Consider the following 27,873-nt stretch of genomic DNA (forward strand, 5'->3'; position numbering starts at 1 on the left):
ACAAATAACTATCACAACAGTGCTGGATTTCTTAGAACATATGTGCAAATTATGTCGACTCCTCAAACTCCCTAGGAATGAACTGTAGTATCATTTTTTGTGGCTCTGTTGTCCCCTATGGATGGTCAATTCTTTTTATACTACTCCCTTAGATCAAGAGATTGCTTTTTTTTTTTTAACTGACAAAAACTGTGTGTGCTTTTAAAACCTTTTTTGATCTCCAGGAAACATTATTAAATATCATTGTAGCATTCTTAAAATCTCCAAAGAGAATCAGCATTACAGCCAGTGTGATATAAGATGCAGCCAAGTTTTTATTATTTTATGTTGTCCTTGCTTTATCTAAAAATTTTTAGGGCTTGTTGTACCGTTAGAACTCTAGGACTCTCTGAAAGAACAGTTGTCAGATGAAAGGTCGGACTGTGAATTTAATATATATCTTCTGAAGGTTAGGATATTGATTTACTGGAAAGTGTTAGAGTTTTAAGATCTAATTCCAAGACTGTTACCTAGGAAATTGATGAAATTGAGACATTATCAGCCAAGGTGAATGAAAGACGCTCAGGGCATTTAGCCAAGACTGTCAGAGAGTAAGAAGGAACTTGGGCCTGTCTGTCATTTCTTCCCAGGTCACATAAATGCTGTTATTAGGATTGATAGGACTGAAGAGGTAAGAACACCTAACTGCTCACCTCTTGTACCCTGGCAGAGGGCCAGAGCCAAAGAGGGCTACTGTCTTGACTCCTTAGTGACTGTGTCTTGGGGCTGTAGTCTGTTCGTATTGTCTTGTGTGAGGAAGCTGACAGTAGGAATTAGAAAGAGAGATGGTTCCATTTTGGTTAACTGGTACCATTCTACAAAGGAGGATCTAATCCAGCTTGTGAGGATATACAAATTACAGGATATAAATTTGAAATAGCAGGGTAAGGGGAAAGAAGGGGAAGAAAGTGATAGATTTTTCTAGAGAACGAACTGCTTAAATGTTGAGAGAGAACGAGAGATGAGGCTGTCTCTCCTTCTGACCATTGAGGTAGGCAAGTAGGCTTTACACCAAAGCGCAATTCAGAAAAGCCACTCTCTGCAGCCCAGCGCCACAGTGGACAGTGATCTGCTCTCTGCTCCTCCCTCCCCCCAACCCAGAGCAGATGGAAAGACTGGATGCACCTTTTCTCTTAGTGGAAGTCCTCTGTGAACGTTGGTTTCTTAGCTGAGTGTTTGTTAGCTATCGGGCAGCGCTGATTTCAATGCCACGCTTAGCTGTAAAGGACTTGGAGGGATACCTTCTATGTTGTCACTTAAAAATGCTTTAAGATTTTAGGGACAGCTGGGTGGCTCAGTTGGTTAAGCGTCCAACTTCAGCTCAGGTCACGATCTCACAGTCCGTGAGTTTGAGCCCCGCATCAGGCTCTGTGCTGACAGCTCAGAGCCTAGAGCCGGCTTTGGATTCTGTGTCTCCCTCTCTCTCTGCTCCTCCCCTACTCGTGCTCTAACTCTGTCTCTCAAAAATAAATAAACGTTAAAAAAATTTTTAAAAATGCTTTTAGATTTTAAAAATGTATTTGCTTTATGAGTTGCTGAGTTGGTAGACATCATCTTTATAAAAAGTTAAGGCTCTGTTCTCCATTTCTGTATTTTGGAAAAGTTTTTTATTCATGAACTGCTATTCAAAGTTTTTCTCTTCAGTGATGCCTTCCTACACTTAACCTGCAGAACTAGTGTTTTTAGTATATAATTTTGTCATCTCATACGTATTCATCTCGTATACATTATTATCTCACTTAGCATATTGTATTGTAATTCTATGTCTTTGTCTCTTGCTAGGTTGTGAGTGCCTCAGGGCTGAGTCTTTGTTACCCCATATGCCCCAGGATAGGGTCTGATATGACATAGAGCACATACAGTGGGTATTCCATAAATGTTGAATGAATAATATCCCAGTTTTAGAGCCTACATATGTTCTGAATGTAGGCCTCAAAACTGGAGTATCGTGTTCATTGGCAAATTCTTGTGCCCTTTTTACTTTTGGGTTATGGGGTAGCCGCCTGATGTCTTTTGTGGTGATCAGACACGTGCTATGTTTGATGGCTTTTTGATAATGAGCCGTGGCAAGGGCCATTATAGTATGACTCCTTGGTTCCAAGGTCATTTCTTTCTCTTGGTTGAGTGTAAATGGGTTTTACATTTTAAGATGTTAGCTTGTGAAACTGGTGGCTCATGTTTATTATTTATGTTCTGGTGCATTTATCATCGTCTGACCTCTGTAACCCCTGGTTTCCATTTGAATCAAATAAGATTTGTGCACGGCAAGCGCTGGATTGACGCCTAGCATATCTAATGTGCACTGAGCTGATTGAACAGCATTTGACTGTCCTGATACCCTTTTTTTTTTTTTTTTTGCTGCAGAATTGTAATTTCTAACTCATCTCAGAAGCTTCATTGTACTTTTTCACCATACAAAATCTGATTGCTCTCAAAGAAGATTTATTTTGAAATTATATAGATTACCATTGATGAGATTTTTGTCATGTTAATGAGTCTTTATTAGATTTAGTTAAAAGCTTCCTGTTTTTTGGGATTTTTTTTTTTTTTTTTTTTTGTGTGTGACTTAAAAGCATCCTGGAAGGAAAGCAAAACCAAAAATGAATTAGTTTAAAGAATCTTTTTGTAAAGTTTGTTTTCTTGGGATGATGATGTTAGGAGGAGAGAACAGGAAGCTGTCCTCAAACTTCAGTTTCTTTTTAGTTTCAAGTTGAGATTAGACAGAAAACAGTAAGACCAGTGGCCCATTCCATCCCCTCCTTTCCTGTCCCAAGCACTTGGTAAGGCTTCATGTGTAGATGTGATGTAGGGCTGAAACTAAGACCTCATACTATGTGTGTCTTGAAATCTAGGGAAATGGAGAGAGCTTCTAATGGCCAGTAACCCTCAACAACTTCAGGTGGCTGACACCTTGATTTTGGCTTTGGAGCAGAGAAACTGTGCTCCAAGAAATCTAGAACTTGGAGATGATAAATGGACATTGTCATAAGCCTCTAAGTTTGTGATAAGTTGTTATGACAGCAATAGAAACCTAATGCAAGTGTTTATGGTTATTTGTGTGTGTTTTCCTTGGTTTTATCCTCTTTGGAAAAATCCAGGAATAGTCAAAACTTTTTATTAAACATGAATGGCAAGAAACATTCCATCCACCTGTTTCCATGTTATAGGAAGCATCCATAAGTTTATATACTTAGAGGGAAAGGGTCTGCTCTGTGTTCAACACACAGCTTAACATTTGGATTGATTGCACTCTATTTGGATAAATCAGCGTTTCCCTAGGATCCATTATTATAACACCAAAACCATATCTCCTTAGTAGTCACTGTGAGCTCTGAAAGCAGTTAACAGATCCTGGCCTCTGTTCCAAATGCCTTTATTTTAAAAGTGAGTGATTCTACACCTTTAAAAATTGAGAAGTGATAAGGATCAGAATAATGAGAATTGTGTTACAAGTGACTACACTTACATATATTGGTTACTTTACCTTTTAAAAACATTGAAAAACAGTAATTGCTGTATGAGTGGAAAATCGTGAAGATGATACATACAGGGGATAGAGTTCAGTACTGTAATAAAATCATAATAATATGACTATGACATACATTTAGTGTGAATAATTGTTCTAGGAATAAGAGGTGAAGGGGTTGTATAAGATATTACAATTACACTGTATACTTACTGCTATTATTGTACAACAGATCAGGTACTTCTCCCCTCAGTGAAGGGGCAGGGAAAGGGGAACCCGGCAGGAAGATTCTCTTGGATCCTCCTGTGACCTGTGATTCCTGACCCAGAGGTGTCAGGAAAGTGTGAATGTTTTCACCATGGTAAACACAAAAGTGCTGGGAATAAAGTGGCTCAAGGTGAACCAGCTCCTACTCCCTGTTGTGAGAATTGCCTCTACATTGAGGAATGTGTGAAAATGGAAACTGGTCAGTTTGGCCCTTGGGACCTCCAACCCTTGACCCGCAGGGCACCGGAAGCCCTTCTGCTGTGCACTTCTATGGGAGACCCCCATGCTCCCCCCTGTGCTTTATTGCTTCTCCCTTGCTGTTCCCCCACATGGAGGGGCAGGGATAGAGGATTTTTCCTTTTTTTTCTTTTTTTTTAAGTGATTTTATTTCACAAAAGTAAGATTTAAGGAAGGCCTCTCACCAGGGCCAAAAATTCTCCTATTACTATCTAAATTTCTGTTCCTCAAAGATTAACTTGAATTCATAAACAAGTACCTTAGACTGGCTAAAGACATTTAATAAGAATTTGACCCTCAGACCTTAATAATAATCATCACTAGTATGTGCTGCATATTTAGTATGAACCAGGGACTATTCTAAAAACTTTAGGAATTCATGTATTTAATCCTCACAGCAAGCCTATGAAGAATGTTTGGAGAAGTCAAGTAACTTGTTCCAGGTTCCATGGTGATGATGAAGGAAGAGCCAGGACCAAATCCAGCTGGGTCTGCTCTGGGACTCGGACCCTCAGCCACTGTGCTGAGTTGCCTTTCCTGGATACTTGATAAGGATTTGATTTAATTTGTTTGCTTTCTTCCTAATCTCTAGCAGTACTACCTGTAAGGGATGGGACCGCAAGTGAAGAGGGTGAGGGCATTTGAAGGAGAAATGGCTGTAGGGCGGTTGTGATGGGACTTTGGGAAGAGACTTGGGGAGCATTCTCTGCAGCCATTGTTTTCCTGCTCATCAGCATCTTGAAATTACTGACCTTATAATCAGCACGAGAACTTAACCAAGAACCTACAACTACTGTTTCTCTTCTCTGCTCCTCTCTGAACATCAACATCATTTTTCTTTTAGTGTTCTAGCCACAGAAAGCTCTTAAGTATATTTCTGTATATATGTAATAAGTTAAATATTTATTAAGCATTTAAATTTCATTTCAAATAACACTTGACAAATATTCTTAAAGTGAAGGCCAATGAAAAACAACTAATGTCTATAATCACCCTTTTTTTCCCCCTCACAGTATTGGCTGGATCCTGCAAAAACCCTTGCTGAACACAAAGAACTAATCAACAGTAGGTATTTAATGTTAATTTTTTTAAGGGGTGCCTTGAAAATGATATAATGTCTGTGATTAGTTGGATGCAGAGATATGCTTTAGTGCTACAGGAATGAGTACTAGTACTCGAGTACCAGAATATGGAAATGGGTGTTGTGTGCATTGCCAGACTCTGACTCCAAACCCCAATTAAATTTTTGGTTATAAAGAAACTGAGTGGATCTAAATATTGAATTTGGCTTGGGTATGCCTGTGCTTGACTTGTCAGTGATTTTTAAAATTTTCTTGTCTTTAAAATTTCACGTTAAAACGCAGAGAGGCATTGATGTGGAAGAAAAGGTGGACATCTGACCTTCTCAAGAGCTTGAGTTTCTTGGGTTAAGGAGTGGTTTTGTCATACACACTCTTATTTGCTGAGGCAGTAATTAAGGACTGCCCTTATGTCCTGAAAGATTTCTATGACTGCAGAAAGGATCCATCTGTTTATAGGGGCTACCTTTTAGTTTTAGCAATATGAATCTTATTAGGTAACTGAGAGTATAATTAAGGTTATACTCCATAACACAGATTTTTATTTATAAAAGTATATGCCCGCGTGCACGTACATGCGATCCTTAAGTATGTGAAAGGGTAGTTATATTTTAATTATCCTTTTAAAAATATGATAAAATATATAACATAACATGTACCATGTTAACCACTTTTGAGTGGCATTAAATACATTCATTGTGCAACCATTACTACTTTCTCCAAAAATTTTCCATCATCCCAAACTGAAACTTTGTACTCATTAAACTATTTTGCTTTAATGTGAAAATTATTTCTAATAAGATGTAGTAGATTCGTTGGGCCTGTATGACCCCCCATTCTGAATCTGTACTTCATGTGTTTATATAATGGCTTATTCATGGTGATAAAATTGGTCGCTTCACGGACCTGAAGGGCAGGAACAAAGCTGTGCCTCAGAAAGGAACTGGAAACTAGGAATTGCAAAACTATCAGGAACTCAGCAAGTACTGTTTCTCTGAACATCAGCATCATTTTTGTTTCTCTCTGTTTATCCATGTCTATGGGGGAAGCCTCCACAGTTTCCAGGTTGCAGCTGTAGCCACAGGCAGACTTGACTGGCTGTCTCTGAATGCAGGTCCCAGTTCTATGGGAGGGTACATCTGACTAGCCCAGTTTGAGTCAGGAACTCACCTCAGTCTATCCGGCCATGTCTGGGCTTCTTCAAGGTCAATACAAACATAGCTGCTAGGGGGCATTCTGGATGAGATTGGGCAATGGTTTCAGAAACGGGGGCTTGGGGCCAGCCTGTGGGGGTGAGAAAGAACCCTCAAAATATATACCTTAGGTATCACCAAGTTCTGCCTACTCAGCCTACGCAGGAGTTGTAATTCATAAGGGGTTCATGACTTGCCATGGGTGAGAAGGTAGTTGGTAGCAGAAGTCTTCTGATTTCCAGTGCTTCTGTATTTCTAGTCCTCTTCCTGAATGAGCTGCCTACTAAAGGCCAAGAGGGGAGGGATGAAGATGCAAGGAGTGAGCTATGAATGCAGGCAACTTCCATGAGGTATCTGCATATAAATGGTGGGAGTGCCAATTTAAAAAGTGCCATCCTTCAGGATGTAGAAATCTGTACTTCCCTCCAAAATTCAGGTATAGTAATAAATATAGTAAATCTATCTTTTTGAACCAAATACTTAAAATAAATACCAGTTTAAAAATTAGAAAAATGTCAGGAATGATTATTTTAAAACAAACTCACAGGGTTTTTATTAATAAGTTGAGATTTCTATCCAAGTGGTGAAGAAAAGTGTAAATTATTTAGGGTACACTATTAGTGTTCCTAAGTACATTTGAAGTATTTATTTCTTCACATGGTATGAAATATTCTTTTTAAATATCTATAATCTGTATAATTGCTTTTTAATCCGAAATAAATATCTTCCTATCAAAAATTTGATGCATAGTAAGAATAAAACACTGATAGTAAAGGAAGATGATATAACTAAAGAATACATAATCTTTATATTTCATCTCATGAAATAATTTGATAATTAATGAAGGAAAATGGCTGTCATGCCTCAAGTAGATCAGTCAGAAAGAATGTCTGTAATAATGATGGAGTATTTGCTAATTACCAGGATTCTCATGGGTGAGTTTTGATTTTTCTTGATATTTCTTGATTTTTCTCCTTCTCATTGAAGACTTACTATTATTAAAGGCCTTGAAATTAGTCACCAAAGGTATAGTAGAGGATTTCCATTTTCTGGCTCGTGTATTTTTTGCTAAACTAAACAATATTAACTTACTTTACATGAATATTTCTTAAAGGTAGATTCTGTTGAAAGAGATTCAAGATAATATTAACTTAGGAGTTTTCTTCATCAGTGCCTAGTATTTATAGTCAGTCTTAGAACAGGAAGCCAAAAAATATCTGATCAGATGTATCCTTGCTCCAGAGTGTCCATTTCCATAGCCTTAGATTGATCTATAAAACAGTGATGTGTGTGAAAGTATTTGCTTACTCTGAAGGTATTATAATTCTTTTCCCTGAGAGGCTATAAGGAATAGTGGCCATAAAGCACTGAACTCTAGGTATTAGCAAACTTGGTTCTCAACCTTGTGATCTTGGCCATGTTGTTTACCACTTTGGATATTTACCTGTCTTCCCTATGTTACCAGGTGGTTTTGCAAAATCACATGCTTACGAAATATTTTTATACATTATCAAATGCAGTCAAATAGTAGTGATGCCTTATATTTAGAACACAAACCATTTTATATGCAAGTGGGAAATAGCTGATTTGAGCCAAAAGTCCTTAAAGAAAATTTGCCAAAACTGAATGTTTTTAATTGTGTATTTTTTGAACTTCTGCTTAACTGCTCATCATTAAGCACGTTTGAAGCGGCGAGGCTTGGTCAGTAGGGTGTAATCTGTCACGTTGCAGAGAATAAAAGCAACTCTGGAATCTGGACAGGGCCTTCTTCCCTTTGTGCACTGTCTCCACAGCATCTGTGCTCCTCCCGGCCCCTAGATCCCAGCCCCCCGTGGCCTGCAGGCACAGGCGGACCCATCTGCTCAGCAACACAGAGCTGACTGACAGAGATGGATCAGCAGACGGTGGACTTCCTGGTTCTTCTAAATATTTAATAATCTGTGCCTCCCTGACATCGATGTTCAGGGGTAAAGGTGTATTTGTCAGAAATATAAACATAGTGATTAAGTGATCATAGAAATTAAACATATGGAATCAACTCTAATGCTAAAAAATTATAACAAAAAATTTTTAAATTCAGTTTTTAAAAAAGCTCTAGCTTAAGGAACACCTTGTCCAGAAAGGCATAGATGAGGGGAGGGGAGCAAGGCCCTACTGTCGGTTAACTTCTGTATGCCAGGAACAGGGCTTCCACAGACACAGCACATGTGTGTCATGATAACAATAAATAATAACAAAATTTGTATATTAAAAATGCATTATGACTTTATGACCTGTTCAGCTTAACTTCCTTTCCCCAGCCTCTAAATTTGTCCCTTTTTTTTTTTACTCAGTAAAAATGAAAATAGACTGGGGTTACTTTGTGTCAGTTACACACTGTCAGAGACTTGGGGTCACAATATGTAAGTGGAAATATTTTTACTGACATGTATACTTGACATCCTTTTTTGTGTGGGAGAGCTTTTGTTGAAGAAAAAAATTAGAAATTATGACCACTGATTAATATACCAGGTAAGAAATACATTTTAAAACAGATTTAATATAAGATCTAGTTACTACACTGCACAGAAGTTTTGGAAACAGCACAGGTTAGATTCAGACCCTCTGAAACAGAAATATGTCTAGTGAGAGCATAATATGATGTTTTTGGCACCCAGGGGTCTTGTGTTCTCTTGCACAATATGAATGCTGAATTATATTTTATGTTTCCCCATGTAAGTACAATTCCAGCTTTATTCCACATATATATATTTGTGCACATTGTTTTTTTTTTTTTTTTTTTTTTTTTTTGCTATTTCTGCACATTGTTCTTCTGTGTGTAGTAAATGACTGAGATGAGAAATGTCTTCTTAAATATATAAGAACACATTCTCAGGGGTGCCTGGGTGGGTTGGGTGTCTGACTCTTGATTTCAGCTCAGGTCTTGATCCCAGGGTCATGAGATTGAGCCCTGCATCAGGCTCCGTGCTAAGTGCGGAGCCTGATTGAGATTCTGTCTCTCCCCCTCACTCTGCCCCTCCCCTGCTTGCTCTCTCTCTCTCTCTCTCTCAAAAAAAAAATTTTTTTAATAAATAAATAAAATTAAAAAACCCACATTCTTAGATTCAGAAAAGTTTAGGAATGAGACAAATATTGCTTATAATCCTACCACATAGCCTCACTGATGATCTTTTTTTTTTTTTTAAAGGTTAGAGATACATATGGAAAGAAAATTATTAGTTTTTCTAAGAGTGGAATTTAAATGTTCTCACACACAAATAAAAAAAAGTAAATATGTAAATATGTGAAGGACAAATGTGTTATAGGCGAATCCTTTCATAATGTTTACATATAGCAAATCATCACATTGCACATTTTAAATGTGTTGCAATTTAATTTGTCAGTTATACCTCATGAAAGCTGTGGAAAAAAAGTTTCCAGTTCTGCTTCTCACAGTTTGCCAGTGTCTTTTCTTGTGTATTCTTCTAGGGTGGAATACATATTTTCATAGATAATTTCTTCTTCACAAAAGGGATATTTCTGCCATCAGAAATAGATTAGAAATCTTTCCCAGTCAGCACATGGAGTTCTCCCTCTGCCCATTTAAACAGTTGCAGGGTGCCATATATACTTCCTGTGGTTGACATAAACAGTCCACCTGCTGCTAAGCATTTAAGTTTGGATACTATATCCGTTTATTTGTATCAGCTTTTTACAGATGCATATTTTTGTACTTTTTGCAATAGTAATAGGTGGGTGGTTTAAAAACCATTTGTTTTATCATTAACTTTTCTTCATTATGAAGAAAAATACATGTATGTTGTAGAAAATGTAAAAATGGGAAAATTATGAATAAATAAAAACTGTGCATAACCTCCCTAACCATAGATAAGAACTGGTAACATTCTGATATATTTGATCTTCTCTTTTTTTCCTGTGTTCATGAACACATAGATGTGTACCTACTTAGATACCAATAGTTGTCCTACTGTTACATAATTCTCAATCCTATTTTTTATTTTATATTTTCTTGGGTGTTTAAAAGTTCTTAGTATAATTTTTTTAAGTTTATTTATTTCTAGAGAGAGTGAGCAAGTGTGTGCATGGGGCAGGGGCAGAGAAAGGGAGAGAGAGAATCCCAAGCAGTCTCTGCATTGTCAGCGCAGAGCCTGGTGTGGGGCTTGATTCCAGGAACCACAAGATAATGGCTTGAGCTGAAATCAAGTCAGACGCTGAGCTGACTGAGCCCCCGGGGGGGCCCCATGAGTGTAATTTTTAAAACAACTTTATTGAGGTACCTTTAACATATAAAAATTATGTAAATTTAAGGTGCACAGTTGAATGTTTCAATATATGAGCCGGGCAAGGTGGCACCCGCCTGTAGTCCCAGCTACTCAGGAGGCTGAGGCAGGAGGATCGCTTGAGCCGAGGAGTTCTGGGCTGTAGTGCACTATGCCCACTGGGTGTCCGCACTAAGTTCGGCATCAATATGGTGACCTCCCGGGAGCATGGGACCACCAGGTTGCCTAAGGAGGGGTGAACCAACCCAGGTCAGAAACGGAGCAGGTCAAAACTCCCGTGCTGATCAATATATGTATATATCATAAAAAGATCATCACAATCAAGTTAAATAACTTATCTGTCACCTCTGCATAATTGCGTGCATGCGTGTATGTGTGTGTGTGTGTGTGTGTGTGTGTGTGTGTTTGCATGTTATCATTAACTGTAGACACCATGCTGTTCATTAGATCCCCAGAACTCATTCATCTAGCATAACTGAAACTTTGTACCCTTTGGCCAACATCTCCTCATTTCTCCCTCCCAGATTCCCTGGCAACCACCATTTTACTCTCTGCATCTATGTATGTGACTATTTTAGATTCCATATATAAGTGAGATCAGGCAGTATTAGTTTTTCTCTGTGTCTGGCTTATTTCACCTTGCATAGTGTTCTGCAGGTTCATCCATGTTGTCTCAAATGAGAAGGCTTCTTTCTTTTTTATGGCTGAATAATATTCCTGTGTGTGTGTGTGTGTGATGTGATGTGATGTGATATATATAGATAGTATCCATTAGTTCACTGATGGACACTTACATTGCTTCCATATCTTAGCTATTATGATTAATGCTGCAATGAAGATGGGAGAGCACATACATCCCCGAGATCGTCATTTCATTTCCTTTGGATAAATACACAGTAGTGGGATTGCTGGATCATGTTATAATTCTCTTTTTAATTTTCTGAGGATTTACATACTGTTTTCCATAATGGCTGAACCAATTTACATTCCTAGCAACAGTATACAAGGGTTCCCTTTTGTCCATATCCTCACCAACACTTTTGTCCTATTGCTAATTGCCATTCTTATAGGCATCTGGTGATATCTCATGGTTTTGATTTGCATTTCCCTGATGATTAGTGATGTTGAGTATCTTTTCATGTGTCTGTTGGGCATTTGTATGTCTTCTTTAGAAAAATGTCTATTCTGGTCCTTTGCCCATTTTTAAATTGGGTGGTTTGTTTTTTGCTATTGACTTGTAGGGGTTCCTCATGTATTTTGGGTATTAACCCCTTATTGAATATGCAGTTTGCAAATATTTTTGGTGAGTGTAATTTTTAATAGTTGTATGATATTACACTTCTACTTTGACTAATTTTTAATATGAAATTTAACTTTTCTTATTTTAGCTGGACCTCCATATACTTTGTATTTTGGTATTAAATTCTATGCTGAAGATCCGTGTAAGCTTAAAGAAGAAATAACCAGGTATAGTATTGACTTTGCTTTTGAACAATTCATGTATGGCATATACAGAGGGCTTTATTTAATACAAACTGGGGTCAAACATTTGGATGTGTGTCTACCTTGTTTTGTAATGCATCTCCACTGAGAGTTAAATTTAAACTAGCATTGCATGAGGAAGATCAGTGTCTGATGATAGATGTGTGTGAACAATGGCATGAACCCGGGTGACATGATGATAGATTTTGCATCTGCTGTGATGGGATATTTCTGTATCATTATTGTGAAGACTGCATTTGGCCTTTGTAGTCAGTAGCCGTTTGAACTGTGTAAAAGAAGGATATTTTGATACTCCGTTTGCATATGTAAATACAAATTTGAAGAGCCAGTTATTTCTCTTTATTTGGTTATAGCTTAAATGTGAGTTGTCCAGGGCTTTTGTTTATCTCCACAGGAAATGAAAAGATAATTGCTTTCAGTATAAAGGACAAAAACAACAACAACAACAGCAGGGTTTCACAGTGTATTCTTTCACCTTTGTCATCAAATATTTTATTTCAGTTATGGCAGAATTTCCAGTTGGTATTGATTATATTATTAAAAATAGTCCATGCCAACATTTGAAAGTGGCTTATAAAGAGCAGGCAGTAGTGTTAGGTTTTCACTGAACTCCACTAGACTGTATGTGGTAGCAAACAAAAGCATTTTCCCTGACTTAACTCTAAGTGGTCAGCTTTCTTAGTGAACCCGTATCACTGGCTCAAGGAAAGCTGAATGCGTTGTTCAAAACCTTGGAAATTGTGTCTTTGATAACGAAGGTGGTCTGTGGTTTTGTTCCTATTCCATCCTTTCGTGGTTTTCCTTAGATTCTTTTGTCTTGATTCTGGACTGCACTCAGAAGAGTGAGAAAAGAGGAGGCGAAGTGGACCTTTCCTGTGCTTCTCTGGAGTGCTGTAATTAGGCCTCATTTTTAGAACTGTGCCAAGCTTCATTCACATCTTCCATCTCCACTTTATAAAGGACCACTTTTAAAGGAGGGCTGTCCTGTGAGGCCTTCCAGGAGCACACCTCTATGGGGGAAGGGCCGTTGTGTTGGGAAGGAATTAAGGAGAGGGGTCATATTTACATTAGAGCTTCGTGAATAATCTTTGCAGTTGAGGGATTTCTGAGTTATGGGCTCATGGGGAAACTGAGTCCAAGTGGTAAACACACACAAAGGCACACACACACCCATGTTTGTAACTTATTAGGAAATTGCAAGGAAATAACATTTTATGAAAATACCAGGAAAGTCCTTCATTTTGAGGTTGTCAGTAACTTCTCTGTGCCTCACTTTCCTCAACTGTAAATTTGGAGATCTACCTGTCTCATAAGGTTTTGTAAGCATGAAATGGTGTACTAAAAATAATGTAAAGCTTGTGTTAGTTGGCTGCGTTTGGTCAGCAAGTGCTTGATAAATGGTAGCACTTACTATTTCATTCTCTCCTCACTCCAGCAGGTCAGTGGAGTTACATCTTGAGTGAGGGTTGGGTTCCAAAAGATACTCGATTTATTATTCATAAGGAGAGAAATGGGTGTTTTAGAATGCATTATTTTAAACCTGTTCACCTAATATTAGGAACAGAAATTTCCCTTCAGAATCCACTACCAGCTCGTGAGCAGAATGTACAGATTTGTGGGTAACGTACAACCTCACGACATATTCCCTGCAATCTTCTTTTCCTCACATATTAGACCAGGTCGTGTAGCTAAGAACCAGATTACAGAGTTGGCTTCCAGCTAGTAGCCATGACCTAAAATAATTTATTTTTATTGCCCAGAGCATATAGTTGAGCTTAGGTAAGTTTAATATGACTCAATATGATATCACTACATACTGATTTTTAGAATGTCCTGAAGATTAAGTCATTAATTTGCATGAATAGATTCATTTAAATGGATAGGCATCATGGACCTTACAAAGGGAGTCAATTGCATGAGATGATTTTGGCAAAAGTGAAACTAAAACCCAAACCCCAAATCTCCCAATATATGCTATTAAAGGAAAAGTATACTTAGGTCAGCATTTGCAAGTTGAACATTTATCTTGCTTCAATTCTCTGGAAAACTCTTCCAGCCTACTGTGTATTGGCTCTTGGGTTGTTCGTAAGTTTTGACATGAAAATTAATGCTATCTAAAGTCTCTTCTCTTCATCGGCTCTTTAGATAATTTGTGTCCTCATGGTACCTGTTAAGCTTATTTTTAATTCTGATTCAAAATATTACAACAGCCTTCCACATATTCTGGATCGTTTATAGCTCTGTATCCCCTGCACACTTGATAAGCATAACACACGTTTTGGTTAAGAAGACAGGCTTTGGAATTAGATAGGCTGAGGTTTGCATCCTTGCTCTGCCACTCACTAGCTGTGTAAATTTGAGAAAACTATGTAACCTTTTAAAGTCTCCGTTTTCTCATCTGCAAAAACGAATTAAAGTATTTTTTCAAGAAGACAATGACAGGAATATATAAGATGATACACAGGCCAAGTACTGACCCTAACACCAAAATATAATGTTCCATAGATGATAGGGATAGTTGAAGTAAAAATAATGATAAGTACTTTATGTTTTCAAATTATTGATTAAGAAATCAGGGAGGAAAAGACCAGCTTGGATTGGAGCCCTGAGATGGGTCTTCCAGCTTAAAGTCAGTCCACTAGTCACAACTTTCTGGGTATAGTTGTTCATTTAATTATGAATCCTCCTACGTCTGCTCTCTTGCCTACATTTCTTGAATTTGTGTGTAAGGACAGAACTCACTCATTCAGCTACCATCATTTAATAACTACATGGAGCACTGTGTCCAGTGCCCTGAGTACCAAGGAGATTCAGTAGTGACCCAAGAGAGAATTTCAGTCTTGCAGAGAGGGAGGACAGAGAGACTGTCTACTGCTTTGCTGGACGACCCTATCTGTGATGTCGCTGGAAGCTTTCTGAACCTTCAAGGATCTAAGAACAGTTTCTAAAAAAGAAAACAATGTTCCAAATGACTCGTTCATAATGGACACTCTTTAACTTCTAAACATAGGTATTTGGGGGCGCCTAGGTGGCTCAGTCGGTTGAGCGTCCGGCTTCGGCTCAGGTCATGATCTCATGGTTTGTGAGTTCGAGCCCCGTGTCGGGTTCTGTGCTGACAGCTCTGAGCCTGGAGCCTATTTCGGAATCTGTGTCTCTCTCTTTCTGCTCTTCCCCTGCTTGTGCTCTCTCTCTTTCTCTCTCTCGAAAATAAACATTAAAAATTTTTTTTAACATAGGTATTTGATTTTTTAATTTTGTTTTGTAATGTTTTAGAGCAGCCTTTGGAGACTGACATTAAGCTTATTTTTTTTAATTTTATTATTTTAATATGGAAATTCCTATTTTTCACTTTGTGAAGATTAGTTTGTTTTGGCTTCTTTACCAGCTGAATGGCCTGCAGCTACATGTTCATGTCCAGAGTTTCTGTCTCCTCTAAGTGAGGATAAGGGTTTTCGATACAACACAGTTGAGACAAGGGTCACATTTTGGGATGGATGCAAAAGAAATCTGTGAACCTTAAAGGATTATACAAATGTAAGGTGATATTATTGCTACTTGTTCCTGTATTGTAATCATCAGTTTTATACTTTTGAGATGAAAGTGTTATTCCTGATTTTGCCACTTTTTCTTGAGAATCAATGTGTGCTTCCTCTACTATTTTTCTCCTTATTAAGCAATACATGCCATTTTCCCCTGCAATGTTCAATACTTTGTGTATCATAAACATTTCCCTCTGTCCTTCACAGTGAAGTTTTATCTGAAATGATTAGGCTCCTATCACATGCTTGGTTCCCTCTGTGTGGGAGGCAGAAAACAATCCTGCTTCCCTGTAGGTAGCTACTCTCCTCTTAGATTCTTCAGTGTCACATTTACCTGGCACTGAAATCAGACTTCTCCCTGTCCCCAGATTGCTGTTTTCTCACCGGGTCCTAAGTCGCTGGAAGGGGCGCTTCAGGCGTGTTGGTGTAAGCATCTTTGGCCACTGAATTTCAGGGAACCTTGTGTTTGGGCTCTGGAAAGAATGGGGTGTCTCTGCCCCTTCTTGAAGCAAACCTCTGATACTTGCTAAATTGTTAATGGTGCTCAACAGCTTGTACATCGTTGGTGTCAGCTCAGCTCTTTGCAGTGAATGTCAGATAAGCAGAAAACCGTGAAGCCAATATTTTAAGCCCTTCACTTGTGTTGTACTGGGTGTAGTGCGGTAACTGTGGACAGGGTGGAAGACCCAGCTTTTTTACCCCAGGGCTCATGATCTAGCTTGGAAGACAGTGTGTATACACCAAGATATTAATTTACATGAAAATATAACCAATACCTGCTTTAAGAAGCCTCTTCTTTGCACCAGAATGCCTGGAAAGCTTCCTTATTAAGTGGATCATCTTTAATGAGTGTTCCATTTTTCTCCAATAGGGGTATAGTATAACCAGGGTCACAGTAGAGTTGATCATCAAAACCCTCACACTTTGGAGAATGATGAGAAGAGCTGTTAATAGTTATACATGTATAACAGGCATAAAGAAGATCTGTCCTAGGCAAACTGGCATGCAGTTTCCCCCTAATTAAAACCACAGATAAAAAGGATTCAAGCATCCAATCATAGCCTTAAGCAGAGTAACAGAGGGAAAGACTCACCAACTCTAAATTTGTGATTTAGATAAAATATTAAATGTACACTAAGTCCCATAAAATCGACAAAATACGTTATATGCAGCTAGTTAAAAATAGGCCCTGACATAATGATAAAATATTTGTTTAGTATATGAAAATATGATTCTACTGTATCATGAATTTGTCTTATAAAAAACTGATATGATGCTTGCTGTGATAAAGATTAAGCAAATTCTTAATTAAAAATAGTTTACTTGTCTTTTGATTTTAGTGGATTTTTCTTTAATGCAATGACTTAAAGATCTCTGGTATCTTTAAAAGGCAGGCTGTCCAGAGAAGTTTGAACAGATGTCCTTTTTTCTTTTTCTTTGTGAATTTCTCAGAGACAGCAAAGAGTGTTCAGTTTTTTCCATTTCAGCCATCTGTCTACCTATTCATTTGTATATCTATCCATCAAGTCAACATTTATTGAGCAATTACTATGTGCCAGACCTATATACTGAGACTACAGTCACTGATGGGATATGGTCCATTTCTTTGTATCTGTTTGCCTTTCTCTCAGTTTCAGTTCTTTGTGTTTTCATCCCCCTCTGTTTCTCTTTCCTTTTCTCTTTGAAGCAAACTCTTGTGGGATTAGGTTCCTCTGTTTCTGTATTTGGCAAGCGATTTGACTGTTCAGTCAGATGTTATAAAAGTCTTAATAGAACAAGACAAATATGCATCTGTGACCCATTTCCTTAAAAAAAAACACTTCAGGAAAAGAAATTCCAAGTTAACAATAGAGAGAGTGTAACTAAATAAATGTTAATTTCCAACAAGCAGTAGTAATTCTAGCAAAATGTGTCTTCAGTGTATAACCTTTTGTATTTAAGTTCTGCTAATAGTACTTTACTCTGCTTTTTTCCTCCTCAAGGGGAGGATAGATGATTATAACAAAGTGGATGTGATATCCAAGATGAGCATTCAGGGCATGGGGAGTAGTTAAGTAGGGCTAGAAAAGTAAACGCAAGTTAGGGAGTAGAGATAGTCACTGGTTAATGGCAAGAAATTTTGGCTCAAGAAGCACAAGTCTTCCGAGGATTTTTTTTAAACTGGTTGTAGTTTATTTTTCTCTTGGTGCAAGCCACTGGGTTGCAGAGTGTCAGGAAGGCTCGAGTGTGGCTTGGAGAGTAAAGAGTGGGGTTCTCTCAACTTCCTTTTTGCTGTTTTGCTGTAGAAGAACCCAACCACTTTTGCTGGCTGCAGCTTGCCTAGTAGTGGGTAGCAGAGGGGAGGGAAGGGCTCTGATGAGCCCAGCACCTCCTGAAGCCTGCTGGCTGCTGGTGGCCACCCAGGACTGGGGCCCGATGTTGGCCTTGTCAGGCTGGCCACCAGGTTGCCTCCTCCTGGCTTCCAGAGCCAGGTCACAGGTATTGGTGCCGCTGGAGGCCTGAGGGAGGTTCTGAGCATTCTGGGGACTCCCAACACTGTAGCCATGGACTGGAGGGTGGACTTGGTGAAAAAGAAGCTTGCCTACCAGGATTTGGGTTGGTGTTGGGGAGACCCGGGTGGTGAGGCGTGGCTTCTCCAGGATGCCCTGCATTTCCCAGGAGCTGTTATTGGACATGGAACCTTGGTGGCACCGGAAATAATCGTGGATGGCCAGGAGGGAGCCATTGGAGGGGATGACTGCTGTGCTATCACTTGTGGGCCTGTGGAAACCAGTGCAGCCACCTCTTGTGGGCCTTGGTGCATGATCACCAGTGGCAGGGGTGCAGATGGGGACCCTAGGCCATAGAGCCCATTTGCAAAGGAGACTGAGGCAGGCCCCTCCAAGACCGAGGCCTGCATGTTACAAACTCTCTTAAGGATCTGAATTTTATTCTGAAAGCAAAATGAATTTTTAAAGGTCTTATTTTTTCCAGGGAGTGATATGATCCTATTTTTCTGTTAAGAATTTCATCTATTTTTCGGGAAGGTTGTTTGGAAGGGAGATAAGTGTGAATGTTGGCAGAGCACTGAAGGTTTCAGAAATCCGGTGGATAGTGACCTGAAGTGGATTCCAAAAGACAACAGATTTAGTGACTGAATGCACATGCCAGGGTTGCACATTGTTGGTAGGTTTCTCTTACTTGGATATATGGAGACTGTGGTGCTGTTTACTAAAATGGGAATTCAGGAAACACAAGGTGTTAAGAACATTATCTCTTAAGCTTGTGGATGCAGTCAAACTTGGTCCAGTCTTCTAGAAATAATCAGAGTAGTATCTAACATTTGGATTCCCTCACTATGGCCTTTGGTTGTGAGCATTTGGAGAAAAGAAACTTAATACAGCTGACTTTTATAGTTCATTTCCTTTGCCCTTTTCCTGCCCTTCCCAGTGACATCAAGAGTTGGCTTGCAAAGAAAGAGAAATTACAAAGGACACAGCCTGGTGCATGAGTGTGTGAATGCATGCTGCATTGTAGGTAATGGTGGCTGAGGACGGTGTTGATGGTTCATTGTATTGGTTCATGTATCTCTGGCTTCTCTCACCCTCACTCCACAGGCAGAAAGACTGGATGGGGGAGAGAAGGAGGGAAGCCAGCCAAAGTTGCATAGCATCCTGATTAAGAGGTTCTAGAGTCGTATTGCCTGGGTTCTAGTTCTGGCTCTGCTGCTTAACTAGTTGTGACATCTTGGATGAGACACTTGACTTCATCTCTTTGTGTCTATTAGTTACTTCATTCTGCAAAATGGAGACAATCATAGTACTGGCCCTATTTTAAAGTCTTAACATAAATTACTGTATGTAAAACACTTAGAATGAGTTACTATATTAACAGTATTTGGGACAGTGGGTGGCACTATTCTAACGGGTTCTTTTAGGCAAATGGAATGAACAAAGCCATAGATAATGGGCATGAGAATTGATGGAATTGCACCATAATGACCTTTTTATCCTGTACCCATGGTTTTAGACCCTGTAGGTAACACATCGTAAAGGTTGTTCCTACCAGTAAGACCGTGTCATAGTTGTAGTGGCAGTGGCATTAATGAGAATGGTGAGAGTAGCTTTTATGTAACTTCCACATTGACCTCGTGAGGTGTAGACACTTCACTGTCCCAGCTCTGCAGGTGCAGAGACTGGCTGTTGGAGAGGGTCAGTAGCTGCCCAGATGAATACTGGAGCTGGGAAGCAATCCATCCAGTCTCACTTGAGAGCCTACACTTTTGAGCCACTACCCTGTATTGCTTATATGTGTTTAAATAGTTCCTGTTCACTCAACAGCCCCCTCATAAAAGCACAGAAGTGGCTTTATTTTCCTTCAAGGTGATTGGCTGTTGCTGTGATTATCAGAGACTGAAACTTCAGGTCTGGGTAGTGTAAGATATCATTAATCTCTTTTTTCCATTTCTCTTTTAGATATCAGTTTTTCTTGCAGGTGAAGCAAGATGTCCTTCAGGGCCGGCTGCCCTGCCCTGTCAACATCGCTGCTCAGCTGGGAGCATATGCCATCCAGTGTAGGTTCCACTAAAGCATATTGAGAAAAAAAATGTGAATGTTTCTTTTTAAGCAAGTTTAGGTACTAAAGTTCTTCTTATCAAGTGATATTTTCCTAAAAAAATATTTAGTCAAAATTCAAGTTTTAATCAGTGTCCTCTCAGAAGAGCTAAAAGTGAAACCAGTTACATATCCCTTGTAATAGGTCACATTGGAGTTTTAGTCACAGGAACAGCATTGATTCTTAATTAGGTGGAGTGTCTGAAAAGCCCTTCTAGTCTACATCCCACCTGAGTTTTATTGATCCCCCAAGCTGTTTTGTCTCAGAGATCACATTGCTCCCAGGCAGCTGTTGTGAAGATTCCATGTGGTCAGATGCCAGTGACCGTTCAGGGTGTGGCACACATGTGTCACTCATTGCGCTTCAGCTCTTGGCATCAATATGGCAACCATGTGGGGGCAGCTCCACACTGCATTGTCATTTTGGAGGCTGAGGATGTTTCCACTTACAAATACTGAGTCCTTTCTAAGAATGAAGCCAGGGATGGGGGCAATGAGACAGCATTTTCCTTGCCTTTATGGCATTTCCAGTTCAGAGATGGTGTGGAAAAAAATGTCCTAGGAAAAATGGCACATAGGTGAACTGGGTTGGACTTGGAAGGTGGATTAACATAGGGAGGAAAACTTTAATAAATGTAATATGATGAGCTTCTGGTTTGATTTTGCTTCTTTGTATAAACTAATATACAGCATTATGTTAAATTTCCCTGACCGCTGTTTGGGGCATATACATTTTGATTCATATGCTCTTGATGCCTTTTTCTGAGAGGATATGTTGACATCATCATTGTTTTTTGCCTCTAGCTTTTCTAATATATGCACAATAAATTCTATTTATGCCATTTTATTTCATGAAACCTGGTAAGAATAATTGAAATGAAAATGATAATTATAGTCTTTCCGAAAGCAAAAATACAGAACTTATGTTCTTAAGACAAGATTTTATTTATACCGTTCATATATACTCACCAGTCATTTTTTATTAAAATTAGTTATGTATGAATTTATTAATAAGACATTTGAAGAAAATTTTTTGGCATTATAGGAATATTTTTGAGTATTTTTAGGAATATTGTTCTAAAGTGGAAAAAAATACAATTTGTTTTTTAGCTGAGCTTGGAGATTACGACCCATATAAGCATACTGCAGGTTATGTGTCAGAGTACCGGTTTGTTCCTGATCAGAAGGAAGAACTTGAAGAAGCCATAGAAAGGATTCATAAAACTTTAATGTAAGAATCACATTTTATTAACTATAGTCAACATGCTGTACATTAGATCCCCAATACTTCATTTTATAACCAAAAGTTTATATTCTTTAGTCAGCATCTCGCCATGTCCCCCATCCCCAGTCCCTGGCAACCACCATTGTAGTCTTTGTTTCTATGAGGTTGGCTTTATCAGATTCCACTTCAAATGCTCTCGTAGTGTTTGTCTTTCTCTGTCGTATTTCACTTTGAGTAATGCCCTCAAGAACCATCAATATACTTGAGAGTTGCTAAGAGAGTAGATCTTAAATGTTCTTACCACACGAGAAAGAAATGTAATCATGTGACAAAATGAGGGTGTTAGCTAACCCTATGTTGGTAGTCATTTTGCAATATATAAGTGTATCAAATCAATACATTGTACTCCTTAAAGTTGCACAGTGTTGTATATTGTATTTGATATACAACCAAAGCTAGAAAAAAAATCATGTCTTATGTTACATCATCCATTAAGTATCATCTTTTGCTCTTGGTAGTCTTAAGACAAGTTTCTAGAATGATAAATTCTTCACATATGCCTTGAACATTCTAGTATTTTTTTCTTTTAAGTTTTTTTTTACTGCTTATAACACTAAAATGCTCATAGAAAACCCAAGTAACTTTAAAAATGTAAAGGAGAGAGTAAATTTCAAAACCTAACGTCAATGTATTTTTGATTAATGGCCTTCCAGACCTCTCTTTATGCATAAATTCACATAAAGAAAATTTATTTTGTATAGATTTATGTATGTATGATTTAACATTAACGGAATCATTCTGTATATATTGTTATTTTGCAATTTGCTATTTTTTCAGTCATCAGTACCTTGTGAAATTTATTCTTCTAGCTATAAGTATATTTTAAAACCACAAAAGCCTTAATGTATTCTGGATTGGGTCTGTCTTAAAGATGTAAATTCTTTACAGTTATAAGCAAAGTCCTATTCAGTCTACAGCAATGAATCTGGAAATCATGATGACACCTTGGAGGGTATTATGTTAACACCACATGCACTTCTGAGAATATACACACTCCCCTAGTAGGATTTTCAATTAATGGCCTGCAGCATTGAAGTTATAATTTAATTATAGTTATTTTGGTTAAATCCTCTATACTGATTAATTTTGCTTTATTCCCTCTTATGTAACATTCCCTCTTGAATTTGCTTGGTTTCAGATCTATTATAGTTAAGAAAAAAAAAGTAGAATTAATCTGGTCAACAAAAAATGTTTGCCTAAAGGATCTGTTTCAGTGAGTAGCAGCAGAAGTCAATTGCTGAATTGTAATCAGAGAAACCAGGCTTTCCATCTTGTATTAGCATGCACCAGAATGCTCTTAAGCCTGATTATAGAGTCCTTCATTTTAAGGTTTCCCTGAAGTGGATGCTAAGAGAGTGCCTCTTATAACATTATGAAGGGCAGTGTGTTTGGCACATTCTGAGAATACTAATTCCAGGAGTTTCAAAGTACAATTACATTTTTGAAATTATCAAGGAGCTTTGGGTAAAGGGCCTTACATGTTTTATGTGATGGTATTGACAGTGTGACTGTTATTTCTAAGAGAATAAAGCTTGATCAAGATTTAGTAGCTTTCTTGTGTCTAATTTGTCATGAACATTCTTTATAGATTTCAAAATTGAGGTGTATTGCTGGATTTTCCAGGGTACCATGGCTGAAACTTTGGATGTATCAAAGCAGGATTTATTAATTAAAAAAATTCATAGCTCCTTTTGTTAACTAAAAATCTGTCTCTCTTACACACACACACACACACACACACACACACACACACACACACACACACACACACACAGAGTTCCACTCATCCATGGAGATTCCAGGCAGATGCTCACACTCATTAGGAATGAATACCATTTATGTAATTATCACCAATGAAGATTTTGGGATGATTTCTATACTTTGTATTAAGAAAATGACAAGTATTCTTACAATTTATAAATATTAATGTATTTTCAAACTACATACGTAGTCAGGAGATGCTGAGTTAGGTGTTGGGGAGAGACCCCAGTTAGGTGTTGGGGAGCCCATTCTCTTCTCCCTGCCCACTACTATTCTCCTTTTCCTCCTCATGGAGAGCTGCTGGTGCATGGAGACGTTTTACTCTTTGTAAAGGATATATTCTTTAATTCAAGTGCTTATATTCTGAATCTCTTTGAGGGTTTCTGAAACAGAATTTTTAATATATGCTGGGACATTGGGATTGGCTATAATGAGCAAAAACAGATTTGGTAAATGAAATTAACTTAATACAAGTTTCACCTCAGAGTGTAAAATTTTGTCACCAAGAAGGCAAGGGACTTCTTCAAATACTAAGACTTAAGTTTGCATTAGGACAAAGGATTATTTATTTCTCCAGTGAATATGGTGAAGCTGGTTCTCATATCCTGTAAGTGCAGTAGTATTAGTAAAGTAAGGCTCTTTGTTTTTATGCTGGGTGTAGGGGTCAGGCTCCTTCTGAAGCAGAGCTGAATTACTTGAGGACTGCTAAATCTCTGGAGATGTATGGCGTTGACCTCCATCCCGTCTATGTGAGTAACATTTAATTAATACGAGATATTTTAAGCTGATGACATTTTTCTTAAAAAGTCACCGAAACTCCCAAAGGAAAGCTGTAGTCCTGTTGTTTAGCAAGCAGATGATACTTTCTCATCTGTTTTTCGAACACAAAGCATCTCTTGCATGGATTAAACCCTAATGAGTTTTGCTTAAAAGTCTGTGATTATATTTCCATGTGTAGAAAACAATTAACTGGGCTTGAAAACACAATCTGGATAACAGCTCCATAGGGCTTAGCTAAACGTCAAAACAATTTAAAATTGGTCTATAATTGATTGTATGAGACAGAAAACAGGAGGATTTTCCAAAAATAGATTTTATGACCGAAAAGCATTCGTGAAATCCCTTACCAGAAAAGTAGCCTTTAGGCACCAGTGTAGGTGCAGGTGTTGATGGTTCTATGTTGGATGTACAGGTTCTCTCAATATTAGGGTTACTGCTTACTATAGTTATCACCACTGCATTAGAAATGGTTTTGCAAATTTTCTTTAGTGGCCGATGAACACTGGCTGAATATAGACAGAGTTTATACTAAATCTGTGTTGAGTGTTCTGGAGCCATGTCTTAACCTTGAAACCATTTCTCAAAGGTTACCAATTGACAGTTTTTTGCCTGTGAGGTTGAAATGCCATTGCCTTTCATTTTGTAAGAGTTGAGTTAGCAATAGTCCAAATTTGATGATTTGAGAAAATGAGCCAGGTGCCTTATTCTTTACACAAAATGAATTGCTCAAGATTTTCTATAGACAAGGTCAATTAAATTATGGAATGTGATTTTTAAGGAACCCTGATTAAACTTACCATAATGCAATTAACTCATTTATGGATTCATTTTGCAATATTCGTTTGCTCGTCAGAGTTTCCTAAACCAAGAAATCTTCTCGTTTTCTTCATAAAAAGTTAGAAGCACCTCTGGGTATACTGTTAGTATGGCAATAAAAGTTACATGTTTGGGTCAAGTAGTAGTTTCTTGATATTTTAGATTCCAATCTCATTACATCATTACATGCTCTATACTACTGTCATTTAAGAACACCTCTAAAACTTAGTGGAATAGTTACTGTTTTCCCTTCTAGCCACATTAATCATGTTGAGCTTTTAGTTTTTTAAGAAATATGTAGCAAGTGTGTAAAAGAGAGAATCTTCTGAAAAATGGCTCTGCTTTTGTGTAATGCTTATCCTAATTCATATACACTTTTTTTGTGGATGGTAGGAGTTTATGGCAAATGAGCTGGATTCAGTAGAATCTTCCATACATTCCTCTAAAATTGAATTTTCAGAACTGAAAGTGGGCAACAGCTGGGATTCTGCAAAAATACATGAGTTGTCTTATATTCTTGGGAGTATGACTTTACAGGCTGTTATTTGACCTTAGAGTAGAAATACAATTCATACAGACGTATGCATGTCCTTCATTACCCACAGTGTTTGTGACTTTGTCATTTCAGAATCTCATTTTCTTAATTAGGATTTATCACCTCCTGGAAATTGAGGGTCTTCAGTCTTTACCAGAAGAGATGTATTTTTAACTCTTTTGAGTAGTAAAGTCACAAATGGAAGTAGGAGGGAGCATGATAGAAACATCAGAAAATCCAGGTGTGTGCCTGAAGGCAGCTGCCTGAACTCAACTTTCTGGAGAAGGGTGGTGGAAAGCCAGGTTTCATGATTATCTACATCTAAGAATAAGATCGAGATGAGCCAACCCTTGGGAAGGAACTCTTGATAGAAGCCAGTGGTTCTCAATCCTTGGCTGCACAGGAGAAATCACCTGGAGTATTTATGTATTTTTGATTCCTAGGCCCCTTCATTACAGATTCTGATTTAACTGGTTTTGGTAGCACCTGGGCATCAGCATGTTAAGCTGCACAGGTGATTTCAGTTAATGTGCAGCCAGGGTTGAACTGCACTGTAGGTGCAGTGTGGGGTGAGTCGATCAGTGGCCTGATTGGTAGTCCAGGTTCTTTTAATGAACTGAAGTTCTAAGTATGAATATACTAAGAAAAATTTTCATTAAAAAATTGAAAAAAAAATGAGCAGCAAGCTAGCTATTACCATAGCTTAGCTAGCTTTCTAAATTGATGTCTTTGACAAACTGGACCCAATATTAATACAACATATTAAGTTTGTATGGCCAATTACAGTTTGACAAGGAGCTGTGACATGAATACATTCATGGGTAATAGGCATATGCTTGTTTTTGCAGGGAGAAAACAAATCTGAGTATTTCTTAGGATTAACTCCAGTTGGTGTTGTTGTCTACAAGAATAAAAAGCAAGTGGGGAAGTATTTCTGGTAAGTATAACTTGAGGGCAGAGTTAGTATTACAATTATACGCTGTATATACTAGGCTTATGGGGCTTACTTGTCAGTGAAAACAGGTACGTTTCCAGTGGTTGATAAATAAATGGGTAAAACTGGGTATACATTTTCTCCCAGTGCATCTTAGTATGTATTTTCTCTGTAAATTTTAGGTACTGTGATTCTGGACTCTCTTGTCCATGCAAATTATGTGTAGTAGGATTTCCTATCCATTCCAGTGTATGCTGGTGGGCTGTGGGCCCAGGACTACTTTGAGTTCTAACTCTAAATGCGGGAGGCATTTGGAGGGCCTGGGAGCCTGTAGCCCTACACTGTGTCTGGGAAGGCAGACTGCTGAGACTTTGGGGATTCCAAGCTTGTCTGTATCTACTGGAGAAGTACAGGAGAATGAAAATGGAATTTTATTTAGGAAAGTGTCCAGAGCAAATGACATACAGGGAACTCTCTACAATTACTGGAGCAGTATATACAGAAACTGAAACGAGCCAGTCTTTTCCCACTGGATACTTCTCTGAATTTCTGAAAGATTAATTCTTAAAAACTACACCACCACCGCCATCTGCTTTGTTTTTCAGGCCACGGATTACAAAGGTTCACTTCAAGGAGACACAGTTTGAGCTCAGAGTACTGGGAAAAGATGTAAGTTTTTGTTGACTGCTCAGCTTCCCTTAACTGAGGAGAGAAGTCTTATCTGCTCGTTGAGAACTTAAAAATCATTGTGAAATAAAACTGCCATGTTTCTTCAGCTGCAGCCACATGGAACCAGGTTAATGGACTCATGTGCACAACTTCTTCTCAAGGAAGGGAAAGGGAAGTGAGTAGAAATGAACGAGTTGATTATAGAGGAGTGTCATTTTAGTTTTAGCAAAAAGAGAAGAAAACCCTTTCTAGGGCACAAGAGAGAAGAGGAGGTGATGATCATTATTAGAGTAGTTTGCTTCGAAGTACTGTCTATGAAGGTAGGATTCATCTCCTCAGAAGCGTGCAACCTACATATAGGATAAAGAGTGTCCTCATTTTGTCCCAGGGTAAATTAAACAACCTGTAGGGAGTAACACTTCTATTCTCTCTGGCATGGTGGATAAGCCAGATGGGAAATTCTGATGCTTTCAAAGGAGAATGTAAGGCAAGGGTGCAAAAATATCTTTGCCCTGCAAGCTGGCAGTGTCCTCCAGGATTGTTTGGGTCACGGGCACAGTATTTAGCAGAGTCTGGAGGTAGCTTTTAAGCAGCGGGGCCAAAAAAGGCAAGAATGTGAAAGCTTCCTTTTAATCTACCTGTGAAAAGGGTGCTCCCTTGAAGTGCGATTACTCTAATTTGTATTTATGGGATAAGTTAGTGGAAATACGATGTACGAGAACCATCCTTCTGTCTCTTTGGTAGTAATTTTATGTAGACCCAAACCCTGAGTGGATGCATTGAATGGATTTTCTGAGGAGATTCTGTTGTAAAAATGAGGCAAAGAAAACCTGCGCTTCTGCATCTGCACGTTGAGACACAGGAAAGGAGTGGCCGCTGCCTCAGGTGCAGCACGGTA

General features: G+C 38.4%; 1 protein-coding gene across 4 annotated transcripts in view; it reads left to right on the forward strand.

The window, feature by feature from the left end:
* EPB41L4A (erythrocyte membrane protein band 4.1 like 4A) overlaps positions 1-27,873 on the forward strand; it is a 252,941-nt gene that overhangs the window by 134,886 nt on the left and 90,182 nt on the right. For all 4 annotated transcript variants that reach the window (XM_078447487.2, XM_060635206.3, XM_060635208.3 and 1 more), the window contains exons 4-10: positions 5,023-5,074; positions 11,950-12,028; positions 20,058-20,155; positions 21,306-21,426; positions 23,903-23,990; positions 26,221-26,309; positions 26,912-26,975. In XM_078447487.2, coding sequence (XP_078303613.1) covers positions 5,023-5,074; positions 11,950-12,028; positions 20,058-20,155; positions 21,306-21,426; positions 23,903-23,990; positions 26,221-26,309; positions 26,912-26,975 — 591 coding nt within the window. The remainder of the gene's footprint in view (positions 1-5,022; positions 5,075-11,949; positions 12,029-20,057; positions 20,156-21,305; positions 21,427-23,902; positions 23,991-26,220; positions 26,310-26,911; positions 26,976-27,873) is intronic.

The sequence above is a fragment of the Panthera onca genome, chromosome A1 (genome assembly GCF_046562875.1).
Source record: "Panthera onca isolate mPanOnc1 chromosome A1, mPanOnc1 haplotype 2, whole genome shotgun sequence".
NCBI classification, from domain to species: domain Eukaryota; kingdom Metazoa; phylum Chordata; class Mammalia; order Carnivora; family Felidae; genus Panthera; species Panthera onca.